The 26,717-nt window shown below is 36.7% G+C and overlaps 1 protein-coding gene across 2 annotated transcripts; it reads right to left on the bottom strand.

The window, feature by feature from the left end:
* Positions 1-2,957: 2,957 nt before the first annotated feature.
* Positions 2,958-24,255, bottom strand: VGAT (vesicular GABA transporter). Of its 2 annotated transcripts, none has more exons than XM_073957660.1 (4): positions 24,151-24,255; positions 23,170-23,307; positions 22,963-23,101; positions 2,958-4,941 (listed from the first exon to the last, which is right to left on the bottom strand). In XM_073957660.1, exons 2-4 carry the CDS (start codon positions 23,282-23,284, stop codon positions 3,645-3,647), a joined length of 1,551 nt encoding a protein of 516 aa, XP_073813761.1. In that variant the 5' UTR covers positions 23,285-23,307; positions 24,151-24,255; the 3' UTR covers positions 2,958-3,644. The 2 variants fall into 2 exon arrangements, with proteins under 2 accessions (XP_073813761.1, XP_073813760.1); XM_073957659.1 differs by having other exon boundaries at positions 23,170-23,995; positions 24,151-24,253.
* Positions 24,256-26,717: the final 2,462 nt, after the last annotated feature.

Below are 26,717 nucleotides of genomic sequence, written 5' to 3' on the forward strand. Positions count from 1 at the left end.
GTATTCGTTGTAGACCCCCTCCCCTTACCATTTTTTCATATCTTGATGAGATAAAGCGATCTAGCTATGTGTATCCGTCTATCCATTAATAATTGTAATAAAACTCCAGGCCTCAATTTTGGACCGATCATCACGAAATTTCGTGGAGAGGTCGGGTTCCGACCAGAAGTGACCCCATTAGATGTTGGTTATGACCGAAAGGTGTGAAATAGACCAAACCCACCATTTTTACGCGACTTTGTAGCTGTCCTGTAGATCGCAGTAATATTCCGATCGGAGCGAAATTTTAAGAATGATTTGAGTTTAAGCTTGCAATTTAACATGGTGATGAGATAATTATTAGCGGGTTTAATGGACCAAAACTTTTGTGTGAAATCTTATGTATAAAAGACAATGTGTGTATGTTTGTATGTTCCGCATAGACTCAAAAACGGCTGAACCGATTTTTTGTTGAAAATTTCAGAGAATATACAAGGAACAACCGAGGTGAAAATAGTCTTTATAGTTTTTGAATTTCGGAGAGGGGGGGGGGGGGCAGGCCCTATTTTTTAAAAAACGCTTTTTTTTCCGACGGAGCAGACGATATATTTAAAGGGTTTTGAAATTTTGTGTGTATGAACCGACAAAAATATGGATTTGAATAGGACCGACATATTCCAGTTTGAAAGTGGGTCTTATTTTGGGTGTCATTCCCCTCGATAGATATCGCGACCACCTGTCATTTCAGTTGGTCACCATATAATTCATAGGTTTTGGACCATTATATCAGGAAGCATGTACTTGCCTACGAAAAACATGATATCGCTGTAAACAGGACCACTAGGTAAAAATTTTCAAGGGATCCTCGCACAGACCCTTAACCGGTTTGCTCTGTTTATGAGATATCGCTCGTACTATTTTAGCTAATATTTTCGAATTTTTGTGGGGGAGGTACCGGAAGGAGTGGATCTACAATCACTACCTTCGAATTTCATCTAATATTCGAAGAATTATTACGATATACAAAGTGTGGATCAACTCAGTATTTGGTTCGAGAGTTGTCGTGCTCTCCAGCCACTACATGGTGCCATAGAGGGTTTTTACACTTTTCGTGGTGTTTTCTCAAGAAGTATGGACTTGCCCCTGAAAAAACTTTTACCGTCGTAGGATGCAGCGAATAAAAGTTGCTTCAACAAAAATCAAAGTGATTTCAGAGCAGTTCTTAAAGTGAACTTATCCAAAATTTTGTGTGGGAAGTACCCGAAGGAGTGGACAAATATAGTCCATATTCGAACCTGATATATATTTGGTTGATATATTAGGATGTGTAAATATGGACCAAATCGGTCTCTACCATCAAGAGTTATCATGCGCATAATTTTTCCGAAAGTATTTGAACTCATGGGGGGGAAGTACCTGAAGCAGTGGACTGATATGGCTATCTTCGAACTTAAACTAAGTTTGGACAAAATATTACGAAGACCAAATTTTGGATCGAATCGGCAGATCCGTTCAAGAGTTATCTTACGCTCCAACCACTACACACGGCGTCATAAGGATTTTTTTTCCACCTTTCAGACTATTTTCTCAGTAAGTATGGACTTGCCCCTGATGAATCTTGTACTGTCGTATAGAGGATAGTGAATAGAAGTTGCTACAACAAAAATCAAAGGGATTCGAAAGCAGATCCTAAAGTGAACTTTTCCAAAATTTTGTGTGGAAGGTACCCGAAGGAGTGGACCGATTGAGTCTATATTGGAACCTCATCTAAGTCACGATGTGCAAAGTAGGAACCAAATCGGTTACTCCCCTTACTTTCCGAACATTTCCGAAGTTTTATGGAGGAGGTACCGGAAGGATTGGACCGATATAACCCATCTCCGACCTTAAACTAAATTTGGACAAAATATTACGCCAGCCAAATTTTGGACCGGATCGGTTGATTCGTTCGGGAGTTATCGTACGCTCCAGCCAGTCAGACCGATAGACAGACAGACGGACGGACATGGCTAAATCAACTCCAAATTGTCTGAAACACATTTCGTCCAAACCATTATTTCGATGAGGCACATTTTGTCGTTAGCATAAATGCTGAGGGTATAACCAGTAGATTTACATTATCAAATCCATTGCGTATACGTATAAATTCTCATAGAGGGTATTAACCCGACAAGCTCTAAAAAGCTCTAATGTAAACATAAGATCGGTTCCAGAACCTGCAAGAATTAAAAATTTTTATTGCGATAACACTTTTTGCTTTATGATAAAAAATAGTAAATTTTTGCAGTTTTGGAACAGACCAGAATTTTGATGATGTCATGATTGCTTCATAAACTCAAAAAAAAAAACTTTTTTGTTGAATTATGCAATGCTTGCAATGCAATGCTTGTAGTAAATCAGCTGTAACTCGTTGAGTTTTAGAGATATCGGCGTGAGAATTTGACTCAAGATGAAGTAGAAATCGTAGAAAAAATAGAAATTGCTAACTCAGAAAAGGCATTTTTTGAGTTATGCCACTCTTTGAGTATATGAGCGATATGTATGTATACTGCGTTGGCAACTGTCAAACGCGTGATATTAGGTCAAGTCGATACAGAGAACCCTCCGTAACGGGATTGCACGATACTACTTGTGCGTGTAGCTTTTGGCGCTACTGGATGTTACTTAAGCGGTGCTTGCATGACTATCCTAATAGAGACTCTATTGATCTTTATCTTTAACTTATTACGTAAGAATGTGATTGACGCGGATGATCCTAATATTGTCATCAAGTGACTGTTAAGTAACTAATGCGATAGCACGATGAAGATGTTTACCTGTGTTGTGTGTATGTATTCCACATCACATTCTGTCTTAGTTCGTTATTAGTACTTACTTTTACATCTCTTCTACAGTAAAGAAATTAAACCCACAAATTAGAGCATACCTTTAGGCGTAAACGAATAATGTCACACCAAGCCAAATAAAACAAATGATCATTTTGAAACTTTCAATAATCGTGTATTTGTTTTGATAAAAATTAGCAAATTATCAATTAGGTTTTAAGGAAGAACTAACTAACTATGATTTTGTTTAGAAATAATAAAAACATATATATTTATTTTAAAATGTTGTAAATGTCATTTGGATAAAATAAAAATGTAATTGTACTTGTTTTAATGAACAAATAATAATAGTTTAATGATGCATATTATGATAATATAATTTTGTTATACATGGTTTTTTATAAATATTTGTATAGTATAATTAGATAAATACAGTTACAATTAATATTGTTTTGGAAGACTTGATTTATCATTATAGAGCTTTATTAAATATATGTATGTATATCTATAAATAATATGTGTTATGTTCGTACTTAAAATTACTTATTTTTCTATCATTTGTTGGAAGACAATTTTCGATTTTATCTTATTATTATTGTTTGTTCGATTTAAATTAGTATCATAATTTTTTGTTATTTTGTTTTTGATTTTTTTGTTGGAAGACATTTGTTGCATTAGTTTTGTTATAATATTTTCTATAGTGTTTATAATTTTTGTATGTGTTATGTATATAATTCGCTATAAATAATATATTGTGATTTTTTTTTCTTCGAATTAAAAACTATCATTTTTTCTAATTGAATTTGTATGATTTCTTTTGCTTTCATTTCTGTTAGTTCTTTAAAATGGAAGACCTATTTCAAAGGCATTTATCAAGGCATTGCCCGAATCATAAATGCCTATAACTCCAAACAAAACACCCAACCCAATAATAATGTAATCCTTGGCCATTTCCTTTTGATCCAAAAGATGACCCTTTATTTTCAAATGGAAGTAACAGGGCCAAATGAAACTTAACATGGTACCGGTAAAACTGCCAATGAAACCCATCAGAATTGAAAAGTGAGGTATAAAGCAGGCCATCATAATGGTCGAAACAATAACACCCACCCGAAAACCTAAACCCCAAACTTTCAACTCCCCATCTAAATGCCAAATGGTGGGAAATTTCGTTTTTGGTGGACCACGAAAGAAGTTACGTTCCAATAACTCACAGGCGGCGTAATAGGGCAGAGGGTAACTTAAAAGTGCCTTAATGACCAAAAAGAAATTCACCATACCCTTAAAACCCTGTGAATGCAAATTATTGGTAATCACCTGTTGGGTATCATTTTGAAAGGTCAAAAAACAAATATAACCAAAACCAGCTTTAAATGCTGCCGCCGCAATATGTGACCAATCCAACATCCAATTGAATTTGGAGCGATCAATCATATTACCCTCCAGTGTGGGCAAAAATATCTGCGAAGTATATGAAAATACAATAACACCCAATGAGATGGGGAAATTTTCCATATCAATACTCCAACGCACCTTGGACCAACCCCAGTCACCAATCTGTAGAATACAATAACCCAAAATAACCACATTTATGACAATATGAGACATGGTGCACCAGAAGGAAAGCAGTGATACCATCTTGAGAGACTTTAAGAAACCCATTGGCAGTAAGAAGATACCAACTAACATCATCCAAGATCTAGAATCCAACGAACCCTGGGGATATGTGCCCGCCAACAAATCACCACACACTACCACATACAAAATGCAGGTCATCAGCAGCTCAATCAATTGAGCAATACTTACAGCTTTAGCCCCCAATTGGGGACCAAAACACACCTTTGCAATCGATACATAACTGTCGCGTACACGCACCAATTGTCCTGTTGCCGGATCAGGTTCATAGAGGCATTGCACTAACACTTTTCCCGTATAACAGCAAATGTAGGCAATACCCACCATGGCAATAATGGCCCAGTAACCACCATGGAGTACAGCAAATGGCAGCGATACAATAAACATGCCCTGAATGGCATTGGTAACATTCCAGGCGGCTTGCATTTCATCGATTTTCGAACCTCCGCCACCTTCACCTTCGCACACAAAAGAACTGCCTTCGGAAGCGACGCTGCCTTGTCTGAAAGAGAGAAATGTTAATTATGTAAATATGTACATATGTATGTATTTTAAGATTACTTTATTGATTATTCAAATATTATAATTTGTAAACTCCTTCTAATATATTTATACTCTACACTGTGGTGAGGTGCATTATGGGTTTGTGCGTTAGTTCGATAATGGGCATAGATTCGCTTTCTGATCCGACTGTCCATGTATTTTGGTAAACAATTTACAGATCGCATTTATTGTCCGACTCGCATAAAAATTGTGGAAGTTTTTTTTTTTTGTCAAAGGACGGGCCCTTTCTATTTTGGTAAGTATCAGTTCAGATATGGATATAGCTCCCATATATATTTTCAAACGATTTTAGGTATTTTGCTCATCAACCTAGCTATGTATGTATGTATGTCCTATATTGATGAAATTTGAAATGTGTGACGAAATTTGGTCTAGAAAACAAAATTACCAAATTATGTTGAAATCAGTATAGATTTGGAGATAGCTCCCTTTATGTACACGCCTCTCTGACATATCTTCCAAACATATTTTGCAGCAAAAATATATTTGTTTGCAATCAGTCCCAAACAAATATATGTTTGGGTGCAAACAAATTATATGTTTGGGTGAAAACAAATACAAACCCAAAAGCCACAAAAAACAAACACATGCACCAGTGGGCGCTTTCTGAGAGCAAGGGAGCGCACAATGTCGCGAGTTCATATTAACTGTGGCCAAAAATAGAAGGAGTTGTCGTAGGTGCATGAATTTTGGTACACGTACCTATTATTGACTTACAATCTTCAGGACAAAAAATTGGGTTGGTCGGTCCACGTTTTGATATAGCCCCCATAGAACCGTACCTCCCGATTTTCGGTATTTTGAATGTTTTAGACACAATGACCAACCTAAAGTATTCAAATTTTGTGGTTAGTCTTCGGCAGAGGTATCAAACATTCCAACAGAGAATTGTGGGCTTAGGTCCACGTTTTGATATAGCCCCCATACAACGGTACCTCCCGATTATCGGTATTTTGAAGATTTTAGCCTCATTATTACACCGAAATTGCTGAAATTTGGTATTTAGTCTTCGTAGGGTGCTTTATACATTCACCTTGAAATTTGTCTGCATAGGTCCACGCCTTCATATAGCCCCCATAGGACGGTACCTCCCGATTTTCGGTATTTCAGTATCACACCGAATTGGCTGAAAATTCGTATTAAGTCTCCGTTGGGGACTTGTAACCTTCCACCAGAAATATGTCGATATAGGTCCTCGTCTTCCTATAGCCCCCATAGAACCGTGCCTCCTCATTTTCGATATTTTGAGTATTGTGGCCTCAATATCCACCCGATATGACTGAAATTTGGTGTTTAGTCATCATATTGTTTGTGAGCATATTGAATATATCAAACTCTTGTTTTTATATATGAGAAATTTCCTTTAAAAAATTTTTTTGACCGATTAGTGGTCAAAAAACGGTCAATTTTTCGTAAAAAATCGAATTTTGATTTTCGCTGTTCACAATTTTTTTAAAAATTGATATTTTTAAAATTCTCTCGTTTAAAAGCAAGATTATTAGGTACTTAATAAGCCCACAAAAATATATGATGATCGGTTCATTCGTTTTCGCGCTATAGCCAACACCGCAAAACGATTTGTTATAAAAGGGGGTATCCTCTCAGTGAGGTGGTCGCTGAAAAAGAGAAATGACATATTCGTCTGCAAACCTCTGCAGCTGGGACCTTTATATATTTGAAGTACTCACTTTTTACTACTCATACAGCAAAAAATATCGATATACACTTTTATACCACTTTTACCCACTCCACTCAATTTAAAATTTGCTTCAGAAAATTAATAAACTTTGTAATACATGTTTGGGTAAATGTAAACACCATATGATTAATATTTACATGCAAACAAGAGTGTAGCCAAGTTTATTACATCCCAAGAGAACTTTGGAACCATTTTTGCAGCGACCGTTACTTTTAAATTTTAAATATTAACGCATAATATAATTTATTAATTTTAGAAAAAACACAAAAATACGTATTTACTAAAATTGTCGGATTTAAATCCTCATATAGCAAAAACTACTTCACGTATCAGTACCAAACTTCAGATTCTTCTTAATTAATATGTTTTCTATCACTCCCATCAATAAATTTGTTCAACGAAGTATTTAGTTTTTACCATTTTTGGCCACGGTCGTAGCACTGTCGAGCGTAAATGTCAATGTGAAACACATTGAAATGTATGCTCACTTGCTCTCAGCAAGCGCTCACTGGCTATCTCTTACATATACACACATTTATAAATGGTGGTGGTTAATTGAAAGGCATAGAAAAAAGCAAAAACACAGCAGACCCATAGGTATATAAAAATTGCAAAGAAATACAAAACAGACTTTAATATAAGAAAAAACTGATTAAAATAACATATTAAAAATCGCACTTAAAAAAACAACAATATATAGTAACTTCGTTAAACGCTTCTCCTTAGTTGCGAAATAAAACACATTTTTTTCAAAGTTGAAATCATCAGCGGAAAATTGGCATCTGGAATCAAATGATTATATCTACATCTATATATATAAAAGAGCTCAGTGAGTGAGTGAGTGAGTGACTGACATATCATCGCCCAGACGAAACCACTGAAGCTAGAATGCTGAAATTTTGACTGTGGGTTGCTGTCGGTGTGTAGGGGTGAGATAAGGCTGGGTTTTTGGAAATTCGACCTAGAAGGGTACGAAAAGTACTAAAAGGTACTAAATATGGGTACCCTTTGTATTAGACAAACGGGAAGAGCTAGAATTCTGAAATTTGGAATGAGGGTTTTTGGAAATTCAACCTCTAAGTGTACGAAAAGTACTAAAATTTAGTACCAGTTGTATATTTTGAACGGATATAGCTAGAATCACGGAATTTGGTATGGAAATCAAGGTTCGGAAGTGGTGCTTCTAAAAGGAAATGGTTTGGAAAATTACTAATCATGTGTACGAAAAGTACTAAATGGTACTAAATTTAGTACAATTTAGATTTGGGTAAACGTAAAGAGCTGGAAACCTGAAATTTGGAATTAAGATTACTGTTGTAGTGTAGGATTGAGATATGAGAGTAGTTTTGGAAATTCGTACTTATGTGTACGAAAAGTACTAAATAGTACCAAGTTTGGTACAATAGGGATTTGGGTGAACGGATAGAGCTGGAATCCTAATATTTGGAATTGAGATTACTGTTGGAGTGTAGGATTGAAGAACTTTCGGAAATTCGTACTTATGTGTATGAAAAGTACTAAATGGTACTAAATTTGGATTTGGGTGAACGGATAATAGCTGGAATCTCGAAATTTGGAATTGAGATTACTGGTGGGGTGTAGGATTGAGGTAGTTTTGAAAATTTGTACTTATGGGTACGAAAAGTACTAAATGGTACTAAATTTAGTACAATTTGGATTTGATGGACGGATAGAGCTGGAAACTTGAAATTTGGAATTAAGATTACTGTTGAAGTGTAGGATTGAGATATGAGGGTGGTTTTGGAAATTAGTACTTATGTGTACGGAAAGTACTAAGTGGAACTAAATTTTGTACAATGGGGATTTGGGTGAACGGATAGAGCTGGAATCTTGAAATTTGGAACTGAGATTACTGGTGGAGTTTAGAATTGTGGAAGTTTTGGAAATTCGTACATAGGGTACGAAAAATACTAAATAGTACTAAATTTGGTACAGTTTCGATTTGGGTGAACGGATAGAGCTTGATTCCTCAAATTTGGACTGAGGATCACTGATGAAGAGTAAGAAAGATGCACCAAAGGGTTTTTGGAAACTTGAGTGTACGAAAAGTACTAAATGGTACTAAATTTAGTACAATTTGGATTTGGGTGAACGGATAGAGCTGGATTCCTGAAATTTGGAATTGATATTACTGTTGGAGTGTAGGATCGGGGAAGTTTTGGAAATTCTTACTTATGTGTATGAAAAGTACTAAATGGTACTAAATTTGGTACAATGGGGATTTGGGTGAACGGATATAGTTGGAATCTCGAAATTTGGAATTGAGATTACTGGTGGGGTGTAGAATTGAGGTAGTTTTGAAAATTCGTACTTATGGGTACGAAAAGTACTAAAATGTACTAAATTTAGTACAATTTGGATTTGGGTGAACGTATATATGTAGCTGAAAACCTGAAATTTGGAATTAAGATTACTGTGAAGTGTAGGACTGAGATATGAGAGTGGTTTTGGAAATTCGTACTTATGTGTTCGAAAAGTACTAAATTTGGTACAATAGGGATTTGGGAGAACGGATAGAGCTGGAATCCTAGAATTTGGTCAGACTGCTGTTGGAGTATAGGATTGAGATGGAAGTAGTGTTTGAAATTCGTACTATGGGTACGAAATGTACCAAATGGTACAACTTGGATTTGAGTGCGCGGATAGCGCTGGAATCCTGTTATTTGGAATTATGGTTACTGTTGAAGTGAAGGATTAAGGTAGTTTTGGAATATCGAATTGTACAGAATTTGGTACAATTAGCTTTTGTGTAAAGGGGTTTTTGGAAATTCGTCGTAGAAAGGTACGAAAAGTACTAAAGTGTACTAAATATGGAATCCATTGTATTAGGCAAACGCGAAGAGCTAAAATTCTGAAATTTTAAACGAGTGGTCATTGATGGAGAGTTAGGAAGATGTACGATAGGGTATTTAGAAACTCGACCTATAAGTGTACGAAAAGTACTAAAAGTTTCTAAATTTGGTACCAATTGCATATTTTTAATGGATAAAGCTAGAATCTTCAAATTTGGTATGGGAATCAAGGTTGGGAAGTGGCGTTGAAATAAGGAAATGGTTTTGGAAGTACTAAATTTGGATTTGGGTGAACGAATAGAGCTGGAATCCTAAAGTTTTGAATTAAGATTACTGTAGGGGTGTGGGATTGAGATAGTTTTGGAAATTCGTACCTTTGGGTCAAAAGTACTAAATGGTACTAAATTTGGTAGAACTTGGATTTGGATGAACGGATAGAGCTGGAATTCTGAAATTTGGAACTAAGATTACTGCCGGACAGTAGAATTGAGGTAGTTTTGGAAATTCGTACTTATGGGTACAGAAAGCACTAAATTTGGTACAATTTGAATTTTAGTAAACGGAAAGTGTTGGAATTAGGAATTAAGATTACTGTTGGAGTGTAGTATTGAGGAAATTTTTAAAAGTCGTACATATGGGTACGAGAAGTACTAAATGGTACTAAATATGGTACAATATGGATTTGGGTGAACGGGTAGAGCTGGAATCCTGAAATTTGGAATTAATAGTACTGTATAAGTGTAGGATTCAGATAGTTTGGGAATGAAATGGTACTAAATTTGATACAATTTGGATTCGGGTGAATTAATAGAGCTGGAATCCTGAAATTTGGAATTACGATTACAGTCGAAGAGTATGATTCAGGTTGTTTTGAAAAAGCAAACTTATGGTTACGAAAAGTACTAAATTTAGTATAATTTGTATGTTGGTGCACGGATAGCGGTGGAATCCTGCAATTTGAAAGTATGATTATTGTAGCCCTGTTGCGTTGAGGAAGTTTTGAAAATTCGTACGAAAATTCGAAATTGTTCTAAATTTAGTACAATTTTAATTTGGTTTAACGGATAGAGTTTGAATCCTGAAATTTGGAAGTAAGATTACTGCTAAAGTGATAGATTGAGGTAGTTTTGGAAAATCTTACTTATGGGTACGAAGAGTTCGACTTGATACTAAGTTTGGTACAATTTGGAATTGGACGAACGGATACAGCTGGAATCTTGAGATTTGAAATTACTGTAATTATTATGGAATTCACTGTAATTATTTTGTATTAATGTCCGTGTATGGCTGAGATATGTCGTCGAAATACGTACCATAAATAAACGAAAATTACTTAATGGTACTCAATTTGTTTTTGGGTGTAGGGACAGTGCTGGAATCTTTATTTTTTGGAGTTAGGGTGTGTATTGGTGTGCAACGTTGATCTCGCCGTTAATGTGTAAGGGTGAGATACGGCTGATCTATTTGAAAATCGAACTTAAGGGGTACGTACAGTACTAAAATAAAAATAAATATTGATTAAAATTGGTATTAGTGCAACCAAATTTTCAGTGTTTGCCATTTCCATATTATATATTGTTTATTTGTTTTTTTTATATCCTTTCCGCATACGAAGTAGCGGGCATTTTGCTAGTATATATATAAAACAGCTTAGTGATGAGTGAGTGACTGACTGACATATCATCGCCCAGACGAAACGGCTGAAGCTAGAAATTTGAAATTTTTACTGTAGGTTGCTGTAGGTGTGTAGGGTTGAGATAAGGCTGGGTTTTTGGAAATTCGACCTAGAAGGGTACGAAAAGTACTAAAAGGTACTAAATATGGTACCCTTTGTATTAGGCAAACGGGAAGAGCTCGAATTCTGAAATTTGGAATGAGGAAGTGGTGTTGATATAAGGAAAGAACTTTTAGAAGTTCGTACTTATGTGTACGAGTAGTACTAAATGGTACTAAATTTGGTACAATTTGGATTTGAGTGAACGGATAGAGGTGAAAACTTGAAATTTGGAATTTAGATTACCGTTGAAGTGTACTATTGAGATATGGGGGTAGTTTTGGAAATTCATACTTATGTGTACGAAAAGTACCAAATGGTACCAAATTTGGTACAATTTGGATTTAGATAGACATGCAATGAAATTTGCAATTAAGATTGCTGATGGAGTGAAGGATTGAGGTAGTTTTGGAAATTCTTACTTATGGGTACGAAAAGTAATAAACGGAACTAAATTTGGTACAAATTGGATTTGGGTGAACGGATAGAGCTGGAATCCTGAAATTTGGAATTAAGGTTACTGATGGAGTGTAGGATTGAGGTAGTTTAGGAAATTCGTACTTATGGGTACGGAAAGTACTAAATGGTACTAAATTTGGTACAATTTAAATTTAGTTGAACGGTTAGAGTTGGAATCCTGAAATTTCGAATTAAGGTTACTGATGGAGTGTAGGATTGAGGTAGTTTAGGAAATTCGTACTTATGGGTATGAAAAGTACTTACTTACTTACTTAGCTGGCCTTTTACAGAACATTTGTTCCATAAGCCGAACTAAGAAAAAATCTCCAATCCTCTCTGTTTGCTGCTGTATTTTCCCAATCTGGGATATGTAGCTTTGTGATATCTCGTTTCACTTGTTCGCTCCAACGAAGCTTTGGCCTTCCAGATCTGCGAGAACCTCCATGCGGCCCGTATTTATACGCCTTTTTAGCGGGTTCATCATCACTCATTCTTATAACATGGCCTAGCCATCGCAATCGTTGTATCTCGATTCGTTCAACTATATTGATGTCATTGTATAGTTGATACAGCTCGATGTTCATACGACGCCGATATTCGCCGTCAACACAGATTGGCCCGTAGATCTTTCGAAGAATTTTTCACACAAACACACAAAGCACTGCCTTATCTGCTTGAGCAAGTACACATGCTTCGGAACCATACATTAGCACGGGTAGTATCAGTGTTTTGTACAGTGTTATTTTTGTTTGACGAGAGGTGGCTTTATTCCTAAACTGCTTACTCAGCCCAAAGTAGCATCTGTTAGCCAACACTATTCTTCTTCGTATTTCACAACTGATGTTATTTGTTGTGTTTATGGCGGTGCCGAGGTAGACGAAGTCCTTTACTACCTCAAAATTATAGGTACCAACATTCACAGATGGTGCGGTGTTTATGGACATATTACGCGTCGATACCATCAACTTGGTTTTTACGCCGTTTACTGCCAGACCAACTTTAGCAGATTCTCTTTCGACTTTTGCAAAGGTGTCAGTTACTTCCTTTACCGATCGACCCATGATGTCAATGTCGTCGGCATAAGCCAGTAACATGTGGCTGTTCGTGTATATCGTTCCATTTCTTTTGACCTTCGCGTCTCGTATGACCTTTTCCAGCAGGATGTTGAATAGATCACACGACAGGCCGTCTCCTTGTCTGAAACCTCTTTTGGTAGTGAACTCTTCGGAGAGGTTCTTTCAAATTTTAACTGAGGATCTCGTCTCAGTTAATGTCATTCTACAAAGTCGAATGAGCTTTGCAGGAATACCAAAATCAGACATGGCTTGGAACACCTTTGAACGTATAGGGCTGTCGAATGCTGCTTTATAATCGACGAAAAGATGGAAGGTGTCGATCTGCATTTCTTGGGTCTTTTCCAGGATTTGTCTCAAGGTAAATATCTGGTCAATGGTGGATTTGCCAGGTCTAAAGCCGCACTGATAGGGTCCAATAATTTCATTGACCATAGGCTTTAGTCTCTCACACAATATGCCAGATACTATCTTATATGCAATAGGGAGCAGACTTATGCCCCTATAATTGGAGCACACAGTCTTATCACCCTTCTTGTGGACTGGACATAGGATGCTCACGTTCCAATCGTCGGGTACGCGTTCTTCCTGCCAGATGGTGCTAACTAGCTGATGCATACACCTTATCAGCGTGTCGCCTCCGGTTTTGAACAGCTCGGCTGGTAGGCCATCTGCTCCTGCCGCCTTATTATTCTTCAGCCGGTTTATTGCTGTCCTTACCTCATCTTGGCTGGGCGGTATACATTCAATACCATCATCTGGGATTGGATCTGTGGTATCTTCGCCGTCTTCACTGCTATCGGATACCAACAGTTTGGAAAAATGTTCTTTCCATATCCTGAGCACACTATCTGTATCAGTTACCAAATTACCTTGTTGATCTCTACAGGACGATATTCCTGTACCAAAGCCATCAGTTTGATGCTTCACTCTTTGGTAGAATTTTCGGACTTCGTTCTGTCTCCTGTACATCTCCATTTGTTCACACTCCCTCTTTTCCATTTCTCTCTTTTTCCTGCGGAAAAGACGTTTCTCCTCTCTCCTTTTCTCCCGATACCTCTCTCGTGCGCTACGCGTTGCTACTGATTGTAAAGTAGCCCTATATGCCGCATTTTTTTCTTCGGTAGCAGCACGGCACTCCTGGTCATACCACGGATTCTTTGGTGGAGGTCTCTGGTATCCAAGTACTGATTTTGCGGCTGTTTGCATGGAGTGGGCAATATTTTGCCATTGTGCTGATATGTTATCGGGACGAGAAGCGCTATCATTAAGCAATTGGGTCAGTTGAGTGGAATATGCTGTGGCTATCTGTTGTGTTTGCAGCTTGGCGATGTCCAACTTTCGTGTTGTGTCTGTCCGTGCTTTATTTGCAACGTTTAGACGGGTACGTACCTTTGCTGCAACGAGGTAATGGTCCGAATCTATGTTTGCTCCTCGGAACGATCGTACATCCAACACGCTCGATGAATGTCTTCCATCTATCACAACGTGATCAATTTGATTTATTGTTCTTTGGTCTGGAGACAGCCAAGTGCCCTTATGAATATCGAGATGCTTAAATCTGGTACTGCTAACTACCATGTTTTTTGCCGCTGCGAAGTCTATCAGCCTCATTCCATTGTCTGATGTTTCACTATGTAGACTGAATTTCCCAACTGTTTGACCAAAGATATTCTCCTTTCCAATTTTGGCATTAAAATCGCCTAGAACAATTTTAATGTCATGGGCAGGACAACGGTCATATGTTTCTTCTAAGCTCTCGTAGAATATATCTTTGGTCTGTTCGTCCTTGTCTTCGGTTGGGGCATGAGCGCAGATAAAGCTGATGTTGAAGAATTTTGCTTTAAATCGAATTGTAGCAAGTCTTTCATTCACTGGGGTGAAGCTGGAGACCAGATGTTTTAACCTCCGACCAACTACAAAACCGCAACCAAACTCATGCTTTGTGTCATGGCAGCTATAATACAGTGCGTCACCTTTAGGTGTTGTTGTGACATCTTTCCCAGTCCATCGTATTTCCTGTATGGCAGTAATATCGGCTTTGTACTTTCCAAGTACGTCTGCCAATGCGAAGACTGCACCTTCTCTATAAAGAGTGCGAACATTCCAGGTGCAGATTCGCAGATCATGGTCCTTAAAATGTTTGCGGGGTTCGTCAACTTTAGAGGGGTTTGTTTTTCTTTTCTTTCGTTTTTTCATAGTAGGCTGTTTTTTTCTAGGGGAGGGTTACTAACCCGACGCCCAAACCCAAGTTTTTAACGTTCTTATGGGTGAACGCGCGGCACATGTTAGCTCACTACCTTTAAGGGGTGTTAAAGGCAGTTCCCCAGGTGACACCACGGGGAGGTCAGTGTCCACCTGAGATGAAAGAGGGACCAAGATACTAACTGGTACTAAATTTGCTATAATTTGGATTTGGATGAACGGATAGAGCTGGAATCCTGAAATTTGGAATTAATATTACTGTTGGACTGTAGAATTGAGATAGTTTTGGAAAATCGTACTTATGGGTACGGAAAGCACTAAATTTGGTACAATTTATATTTGGGTGAACGGATAGAAATTCAGGTAGGATTCAGGTTGTTTTGAAAAATCGTACTTATGGGTACGGAAAGTACTAAATGCACTAAATTTGGTACAATTTATATTTGGGTGAACGGATAGAGTTGGAATCCCGAAATTTCGAATTAAGGTTACTGTTGGAGTGTAGGATTGAGGAAGTTTTGGAAATTCGTACTTATGGGTACGAAAAGTACTTAATTTGGTACAATTGGATTTGGATAACTTCCCAACTTAAAAAGGTTATTACACAAAAAATAAAATAACTATTGGGACCATCTTTTGTGAAGATCTTGCCAGATATCCGTGCTCAACTTATTATGAAAACACTTTCATGTACTTGACGCACGCATTCGACTATCTCTCGCTCTCTCCACAAACAGCGTGTGCTTTAATGCATTGGTAAAATTAAAAATCATTGAAACAAGCGACAACAGAACCTTCTTCATTGACTTCTGAACGAAGACTGAGTGGTGGTTGTTCTGTTGTTATTCTCATCAAGGGCACGTGTGCCCCTTTTTGCCGGATTCTGATCCAAACAACTACAGTGTGTTTGGTGTCGAAAAAACAAAGTGATTAGGTGTATAGTTCGCATCTACAACGTTTATATATAGCCGCATTTAACAAACCGACTGGCTTTCAAATGTCAATTCCATTGCTTATATATCAAATAAACCCTCATAAAGAAGGTTAATCCTGCAAAAGGCTAAAATATAAACATGGTCGGCAACATCTAATATCTGAACTTACAGCCTGTTTTTGTCCATTCGTTCGTCTATTTCATGGCACAATTACCCAGGTAGTGGCATCGTAAAATTTTGAATATGTTATGTCAAAACTTTCTTTGTGTTGTTGGAGAAATTACAACAAAAATAATTTTTTTATAAAGGGATTTGACTTTTCATATTCGATCAGCTGGTGTGACACCACTACGAACAGCCTGTTTTTGTAAACAGTTTTTGCCCATTCGTTCGTCGATTTAATGAACGAAGACACAATTTGGTTTTCAGAGCGATTGACGTTTGTATTCGTGAGACAAAAAAAATAAAGCTTTTCATTTTCGTAATCTTTTTGGTTTTCACAAAATAAGCATTATGGAAATCCTGAAATATAAAAGCTTCACCGAAATAGACAAAGCTTTTAGATAAAGACGAATGGTTCGTAAAATTTTACAAGAACCAAATTTTGAACGTGTACGTTTTAGTACGAACGGTTCGTGTAACAGGCAAGCATTTTTACAAAAACAGGCTGGAAGACACAATGGAAACCAGCCCTTGACGTTTGTATTCATGTGACAAATAAATGAAAGCTTTTCATTTTAGTAATTTTTCTTCATATTTTTCTTCATATTATGTGAATATTTTTTGACAAATTTGTTTACATTTTTACATATAGATGCAGATGCAAAATTCATAAAATTAGCATTATGGAAACCATGCAATAAATAAAAATACAAAATAAATAAAAGCTTTTCCGAAATAGACGGAAGTTTTTAGACAAAGACGAATGGTTCGTAAAATTTTACAAGAACCAAATTTTGAACGTATACGTTTTAGTACGAACGGTTCGTGTGACAGGCAAGCATTTTTACAAAAAACAGGCTGTTAGTGCTGATAGACTCAACATGTATGTACATATGGTTTATATTGTTCTGCTATGCTCACAAAGACGATAACAACTACGAGGGCAGTTCGGAAACTTCTTAGCCTAGCACAAAAACCGCGGTATAAACAGAAAAAAGTTAAGTGTTTTGGAAACTTCCATCTCTGTTATGAACACATGTTAAATTTTGTTTCGATCTGGCAACTCCTTCATATAGAAACAGGTGTTCAAAAAAGACGCATCCGCAATTTTTTACAATGGAAAAATTAGAAATGCGTGCTGTCATTAAATATTTACATAAAAAAGGTTTATCGGGACAAGAAATTCATAATGATATGGTGAATGTGTTAGGTGAAAGTGCCCCTTTATATGCAACAGTAAAAAAGTGGGTTGCTGAATTTAAACGTGGTCGTACAAGCATTGAAGATGAACCACGTAGTGGATGTCCAAAAACAGCAACAACAACTGAAATTGTAGCCAAAGTGCATGATATGGTATTAAATGATCAACGAATAAAAGTGCGTGAAATTGCTAATATCATGGGCATCTCAAATGATCGAGTCCATTTAATTTTGCATGAAGAACTACAGATGAAAAAGCTTTCTGCAAGATGGGTGCCGCATTTGTTAACAGTCGATCAAAAACGCATAAGAATGAACATTTCTCAAGCTTGTTTGGATCGTTTTAAGCGAAATAAAATGGATTTTAAGCGTCGTTTCATAACTGTTGATGAGACATGGATCCACCACTATACTCCAGAGACAAAAGAACAATCCAAACAATGGACTGAAGCTGGAGGAAGTGCCCAAAGAAGGCAAAAACAATTCAATCGGCTGGTAAGGTTATGGCAACGGTTTTTTTGGGACTTCAAAGGTATTTTATTGATTGACTATCTGCAAAATAGTAAAACAATAAATTCAGAGTACTATTGCAACCTTTTGGATCAATTAAATGTACAAATTCGAGAAAAACGTCCTGGCTTACAACACAAAAAAATAATTTTTCATCAAGACAACGCACCAGCGCACAAGGGCGTTTTAACAATGGCTAACGTCAACCAATTAAAGTACGAGTTGCTTGACCATCCACCTTATTCTCCTGATTTAGCTCCCAGTGACTTTTACTTGTTCCCAAATCTAAAAAAAATTCCTTGCTGGCAAGCGTTTTACCTCAAATGAAGATGCAATTACAGTTGTAAACCACAATATTTGAAGACCTTGAGGAAAACTATTTTAATCATGGGATAGAATTGCTAGAAAAGCGTTGGACTAAGTGAATTGAAGTTTCAGGAGATTATATTGAAAAATAAAAATATTTTTGAAAAACTAACTATTCTCTTTCATTAATAGGCTAAGAAGTTTCCGAACCGCCCTCGTACAATAATACAAAATAAAAGCAATAATAAGTGAGCAAAGGCTATAGTCGGGACGGGCCGACTATGTAATACCCTACACCATCCTACTATCAATAAATTCAATATGCTTCTTCCTCTCTGGAACCCGCGTAGGCCACAAAAATTTCGTGACGGTCGATAAAATTTGCCACATGTAGCGTAATTACAAACAATTTAAAAAGCTTTAAGTTCGGCCGGGCCGAACAGACGGACATACGGACAGCACTAAAGTACGAACGGTTCGTGTGACAGGCAAGCATTTTTACAAAAAACAGGCTGTTAGTGCTGATAGACTCAACATGTATGTACATATGGTTTATATTGTTCTGCTATGCTCACAAAGACGATAACAACTACGAGGGCAGTTCGGAAACTTCTTAGCCTAGCACAAAAACCGCGGTATAAACAGAAAAAAGTTAAGTGTTTTGGAAACTTCCATCTCTGTTATGAACACATGTTAAATTTTGTTTCGATCTGGCAACTCCTTCATATAGAAACAGGTGTTCAAAAAAGACGCATCCGCAATTTTTTACAATGGAAAAATTAGAAATGCGTGCTGTCATTAAATATTTACATAAAAAAGGTTTATCGGGACAAGAAATTCATAATGATATGGTGAATGTGTTAGGTGAAAGTGCCCCTTTATATGCAACAGTAAAAAAGTGGGTTGCTGAATTTAAACGTGGTCGTACAAGCATTGAAGATGAACCACGTAGTGGATGTCCAAAAACAGCAACAACAACTGAAATTGTAGCCAAAGTGCATGATATGGTATTAAATGATCAACGAATAAAAGTGCGTGAAATTGCTAATATCATGGGCATCTCAAATGATCGAGTCCATTTAATTTTGCATGAAGAACTACAGATGAAAAAGCTTTCTGCAAGATGGGTGCCGCATTTGTTAACAGTCGATCAAAAACGCATAAGAATGAACATTTCTCAAGCTTGTTTGGATCGTTTTAAGCGAAATAAAATGGATTTTAAGCGTCGTTTCATAACTGTTGATGAGACATGGATCCACCACTATACTCCAGAGACAAAAGAACAATCCAAACAATGGACTGAAGCTGGAGGAAGTGCCCAAAGAAGGCAAAAACAATTCAATCGGCTGGTAAGGTTATGGCAACGGTTTTTTTGGGACTTCAAAGGTATTTTATTGATTGACTATCTGCAAAATAGTAAAACAATAAATTCAGAGTACTATTGCAACCTTTTGGATCAATTAAATGTACAAATTCGAGAAAAACGTCCTGGCTTACAACACAAAAAAATAATTTTTCATCAAGACAACGCACCAGCGCACAAGGGCGTTTTAACAATGGCTAACGTCAACCAATTAAAGTACGAGTTGCTTGACCATCCACCTTATTCTCCTGATTTAGCTCCCAGTGACTTTTACTTGTTCCCAAATCTAAAAAAAATTCCTTGCTGGCAAGCGTTTTACCTCAAATGAAGATGCAATTACAGTTGTAAACCACAATATTTGAAGACCTTGAGGAAAACTATTTTAATCATGGGATAGAATTGCTAGAAAAGCGTTGGACTAAGTGAATTGAAGTTTCAGGAGATTATATTGAAAAATAAAAATATTTTTGAAAAACTAACTATTCTCTTTCATTAATAGGCTAAGAAGTTTCCGAACCGCCCTCGTACAATAATACAAAATAAAAGCAATAATAAGTGAGCAAAGGCTATAGTCGGGACGGGCCGACTATGTAATACCCTACACCATCCTACTATCAATAAATTCAATATGCTTCTTCCTCTCTGGAACCCGCGTAGGCCACAAAAATTTCGTGACGGTCGATAAAATTTGCCACATGTAGCGTAATTACAAACAATTTAAAAAGCTTTAAGTTCGGCCGGGCCGAACAGACGGACATACGGACAGCACTAAAGCGACTTAGAATTTTACGCTGATCAAGAATATATATACTTTATATGGTCGCAAATAATTATTTCGATGAGTTACAAACGGAATAAAAAACTTAATATACCCTCCATATTATGGTGGAGGGTATAAAAATGATGGAAAATTGGATGCATTACGGACTATTGTGATATCTCCCTTGTTTGACGAACTTCACTAACCTACTTTGCATAAATTTAAAGGCGATGCTTTCTTCTTACATTCATAGGCTTTGCCGTTGGAATACCCTACTAGAAGCCGAGATATTCGCAAAAGAATACAACTTTGAATTTTTCTCCACATGAAAGTTTCTCCATTCCGACCATCACCAATAGGCTTCTTCCTCTGTGGCACTAGCATCAACTCCCAAAATTTCGTGCGGTTCGATCAAATTTGCGAACTATAGCGTGATTAAAAAATCGACAAATGGAAGTCATTACCGACTTCTGCGATATCTCCATCTTTTGGCCACCTCCATCTTTGACCACCATTGACGAATTTTCTTTTTTGGATACCCAACTGGAAGCGGATGAATAAAACTTTGAAATTTCTCCATTCCGACGCCTGAAAATTACCGGAGCATCCCCAAAATCGATAGCCTTCTTCCTCTGTGAGACTCCCATCAACGTCCAAAATGTCGTGATTATCCGACCAAAATTCCGACTGTAACGTGATTACAAAAAATTTAAAACTGGGATGTATTAACGACTATTGCGATATCTCCGCCACCTACGCCAACCTACTCGCATCATTGTAAATATGGGATTTTCTGCTTTCTTAGCCAGCCTTTGTTTTTGGAAAGTCACCAACAAAATCTCTGATATTCGTCATTATAATTAAAATCGCAAAAATATATAGAAGCTGAGAAAAGAACGGAAAAGAACGTTAACTTTTTCTCCAAATAAGTTTTTTGCCCATTCCGACCCCTAAATATTATCCGATCATCACCAAAATCAGTAGGATTCTTTCCCCATAAACACCCAAAATTTGGTGACAATCCGATCAAAATTGCGACCTGCAGCCTGATTACAAAGTTTAGATAGACAGACTGACGGACGGACACACATATCCAGATGGACTAAGCTCGTTGAGACGATCATTTTGGTATAGATAAGTATGGGCCTACGACCATTATTTCGATGCGTTACAAACTTTTTGCCCAAAACCAACTTACAATACCCTCCCCACATAGTGGTGTAGGATATAAAAAGCAGCAACATTTGTCTCTGATTTGGTTGGTGGTGCTTGGTGATTGTTAGTCAATAAAAACAAAACAACTCTCCAAAATTGTTATTTTTTTCAATCTCTCAGAAGAAACCAGTATTTTTTTGCTTTATGAAAGACATTTATGGAATGCAGAAATTTGAACCTTGGCAAGACTTTATGAACACTATTCCTAAAATACAGTAATTTTTTTCTGTGTAAACAATGTCCTATAGGTCCCAAACCGGGGAATATCCGGATACTAAGACGTTTTGTGAGTTTTTTAGTTCCATTAAATACAATAAAAATTACATTTAGCAGAACTCAATCGGGAGGGTTGTCAAGTCGACTAAAAATGTACCAACCCATATTAACAGTAAACGAGACCACCTAGGTCCATAACCAGGGCCTAAAAGTGGTTGGTATGTCATTATCAAACCGAAATGGCTTAAATTCGGCATTAAGTGTTCGCTAAGGGTATGGGTCCACAATTTAATATAGCGCTTATATAACGGCACCGCTTGGTTTCGGTAAACATTTTCCAACCGAAATGACTGAAATTTGATATTTAGTCCTCGCTAGTGATATACAACATTCCTACGGTTTCACAACAGCATTTGGGTATAGCCCCCATATAGCCTCCCATTATAAGTTTTTTGATTAGGGTAAAATTCTGAGTCAATCTATTCATCCGTCCGTCTGTGTTAATCACTCTCGCATCAACAAAAATTGAGATAGGACGATGAAATTATGGAAAATATGTCCTTTATTTGCAGCAGGTTGTATAGCTCCATATAACGGTACCGCCCTGTTTCTAGTATTTTTTCGTTTTTAGCTACATTTTGTGACCGAATTACTTATAAATGGCTTCTTTCATTCCATAAAAATGTTGGGCTCACATTTTGGGATAGTCCTCAGATAACGCTGAAATCGGGTATTTCAGGTATTTTGACTTTTGCACCTACATTTTCAAATCGATTTAGTTATTATTTCGCATTTAGGGTTCATAATGATCAGAACACTTATATACCAAAAATTGTGGACATATTTAGGTCCATGTTTGGTATAGCAATAATTTGAATTCTTTGCTTTATTCGTAAAAGGATTGTGATGTAGAGAATCACACGGTCGGTATCGTCCGACTCATTGTACCACGCACTGACGTAGCCAGGGGCGGCCCAGGGGCTGTGCCCCGTGAAATGATCATTTTTAGACATTTTTGTTCAAATTTTGTCAATAGGGCCCTGCCTCCTGAAATGGTGTCGAGATGCATTGCTGGCTACGATCCTGGCAGTGGTACCACCCATGCCATATATCTTACATTGGGACACATTTTTTAGTTTCATTCCAATTTTTTACAAGATACTGAAACATTACGCCCGCTAACGTTTCGATTCGTCTCAATCAATAATTATATAACGGACAACAACTTGACTTACATCTCACCATGAATTGATAAAACCATGAACTTACCGTATAGCATCTGCTTGCTGATATCTGCCATCATATTCATTGAAAGAGGTCGTTTGATAGCCTTCACCTTTCACATCGCCACCATCATCCATCCAACCATTTGGATTGCGAAAGGGATTCAATTCTGTCGGTCTATCATCTGAAATTTTAAACAAAAACCGATAAAAAACAAAATTTCACAGTTTTTATAAATCTCCTCAAACTTACCGGTGGTACCATACGTATTCTCATCGCCCTGGTACATGGCCTGTGTACTGTCGGGCTCTTGTGGCATTGTTGTCGGTCTACCACCTGGTTGTTCATAGTCCTTCTTATCGGGCATATGTTGGCGAGCAGTCTGAACGGCTACATTGAGGATATTTTTTAAAGGTGGTAAGGGGGCAGATTTCAGTTTATTTAAAAATGCCATGATTAAATAATTCCAATGCTAGGCGAAGTTTGAATGGTTGGATGACAGCGACGATGTACAATGAAAGGATGTTAGCAGGGGTGGGGTTTGGCTGATAATAAGGGTGAAGGTGGCTTTGGTTGCCTTGTGTGTTTTTCTTTTTTCGTTGGCGTTTAGTTAATGCTGCTGCTGTTATTCACTACTACGATGCTGACAAATGCTGTGTTGCGTCGAATAAGTCTTTCTTCAAAGGATACCAAATGGTGGGTGGGGGGTTATCAAATTCAACTAATTTTCTGAAGGCTTGAATGGATGGAGCCTTTCGAAAAATTCGAAATGAATAGTGTTTTTCTCCGATTTTCTTCAATTATAATTTTGTGTTATCGTTGATTTCCCGGAATTCGAAAATCTTGACAAACTTTTTTCTAATGTTATACATTTTTTTCGCATTCGATGTCCTCTGTGTTTTTTTCCTGCTTACATTTGGCCCATTATTAAAAAACGAGATTTTCCTCAACACAGCGCCCGTCGTAGTCGCAGCATCGTAAAAAGAAAGCAATGTGTGATGTGGAACAGTCAGACAGACAGAAATCGATACAAACTATAATACTTTTTTTCTTTTTTTTTTTTGGTGAACACTAAAAACTGAAATGGTAAAGTAAAATTTTCCAAAGATAAATTTACAGATTATCTTCAAATTCTACAGAAAATCTTCAAATGGTTCTAAAAGACAAAATCTCGAACTACTTTTTTATGAATTAATTGAAAGAAAATGTTAATTTTTACTATGGAATATTTACTCTTTTTTATGTAACGTTATAACAAGTAACTAACGCCAACAAAAATTTAGTGTAAAATGTGGATTTCTTTTCTTCGTTTCGCTTTACACTGCCAAAAATTTTCACAGTCGCATTTCGACGCATGCTCCTGCAAATTTTGTTTTGAACATCCCTTACAGCGACAGCAAGGATTCTTCATTCACAATAGCCTTTGAAATGTGTCAAACAGCAGAGATGTATGGGCATTTTGAGTGTATCCAAATTCCGTTACAATGGTGGTGGGTTATAATCATTATATTAAGGATGATGTGGTAAATTCCTGTATGTCTTGTGTATGTTTTATTGTATCTACAGCATTAACAATAGAACATTTAATAACATGCGTCTCGATTCAAAAAGAAAAATTTGCCATTCCGTTATAATACATCGAAGTATTTGAAGATCGACACAAAATTTTAAGTCGATATAACCATGTCCGTCTGTGTGTTGAAATCAAGATACAGGTCGCAATATTTATAATTTGATACCGAAGTTTATATTACTATTAATATTGTCTACTATTACTATTATATTGTCAGTCCACGTGTTGATATAGTCTCAATAGAAAGGTACCTCCCGATTTTCGGTATATAAAAGGTTCTATTCAATTTTTTCACGAAATGGTTGAAATTTTGTATCTGGACTTTTTTCCCCCAGTTTAGGTCCAAGTTTTGATATAGCCCCTATAGAAAGTAGCTCTCGATTTTCGGTATTTTTATGGGGTTTACCCCATTATCCTACTTGAATGCGTAAAATTCGGTATATAGTGTTCGTTTCGAATACACAACAGTCCTCCAGAGAATTAGCCATATTATACAACCGAAATGACTGAAATTTGGTATTTATTATTCGATATGGGTATAAAACAGATAATTGTGGGTACGTTTTTATATCTCCATAGAAGAGGTATAGCGGGTTCTCAGATTGGAAGGCACTACGATACCGCTCGATGTGAAACATATGACTTTGCCATGTAAAAATAATGACTTTCGCGATCAAATTGTTAGTAGTTACTACTGCCAAAATTTACTGAACAAAGCAATCACTTGGTAATTACCATTATTTTTACATGGGGATGACATAGGAAGGATATGTTTTTTAAGTACATATCTTTAATCAAATTTTTAGAACAATTGATGTGAATTTATATTCAAATTCAACACTCCATTTTTCCTGTGTTTCTTCTTTTATTTTGCTATCTGCTGGTTTTGAACACACGAACTTCTGATTTGTAACCAAACACACTACACGGTGAGCCTTAACTAATTTTAAATGGAAGGTGCTTACACCTCGGAAGTTTTTGCTGATTCTGAAACTACAATGCTAATAGATGAGAAATATCATGAAACAAAAAAAATCGCCGGAGGGATTTTAAAATAAATCGCAATTTAAGTTCACATTTTTAGGGGTTCTTTAGGTTTTCACGATTTTGCTTGGAAACCGCGAGTCCTATGAAAATGGCCTAAAGAGAATGTTGTAGCTGTGAAAATTCTTAACAAGATTGACCTTTGTGATATTTTCGTATGTTTTACCATTTTTGAGATATAGAAGTTCAAATTGAGACAATGCACTGACTGTATCGCCTCCTTATAAAACAATGTCATTACTGCAATTTCCCAAATTAAACTTATATATCTTGAAAATGGCACAACCTAGTAAAAAATAAATCATCGAATCTTGTAGAGAATTTTCACAGCTTCAACATTTTCTTTAGTCCCATTTTCATATGACTTGCGGTTTTCAAGCAAAATCGTGAAGATTTAAGATAAAAACCTAAAAATTTGAATTGAACCTCTATGTCTCAAAAACGGTAAAACCTACGAAAATATCGTAAAGGCCAATCTTGTGGATAATTTTCACAGCTACAACATTTTCTTTAGACTCATTTCGATACGACTTGAAAACCTAAAAAAACCCTAAAATTGTGAATTTTGATCGCGATTTATTTAAAAATCCCTCCGGCGATTTTGTCTCTTTTTTTATTTTTCTCATCTATGAACATTGCTGTTTCAGAATCCGCAAAAACATCCCATGTGTAAGCCGTTTTCATTAAAAGTTAGTTAAGGGATACTGTGCATGATATTGTTTTATAAGGGGGCGATACAGTCAGTGCATTGTCCCAATTTGAACTTCCATATCTTAAAAACGGTAAAATATACGAAAATATCATGGAGGCCAATCTTGTGGAGAATTTTCTCTGCTACAACATTTGCTTTAGTGCCATTTACATAGAACTCGCGGTTTCCAAGCAAAACCCTAAAAATGTGAACTTAAATCGCGATTTATTTTAAAATCCCTCCGGCGATTTTTTTTGTTTCATGATATTTCTCATCTATGAGCATTGTAGTTTCAGAATCAGCAGAAACTTCTGAGGTGTAAGCACCTTCCATTTAAAATTAGTTAAGGCTCACCGTGACTATACACTAGGTCACTCGTACAAACAGTTATGGCTGTTTAAACATATACATAACCAGCAAAATTTGAAGGAAGGGGTTCCATGCGATGCCGTGATTTCATGGCATATTTTGCATTGGTTCAAACGAATCGTG

The sequence above is a fragment of the Musca autumnalis genome, unplaced genomic scaffold, assembly GCF_047663935.1.
Source record: "Musca autumnalis isolate F117 unplaced genomic scaffold, ASM4766393v1 scaffold_5, whole genome shotgun sequence".
Classification (NCBI taxonomy): domain Eukaryota; kingdom Metazoa; phylum Arthropoda; class Insecta; order Diptera; family Muscidae; genus Musca; species Musca autumnalis.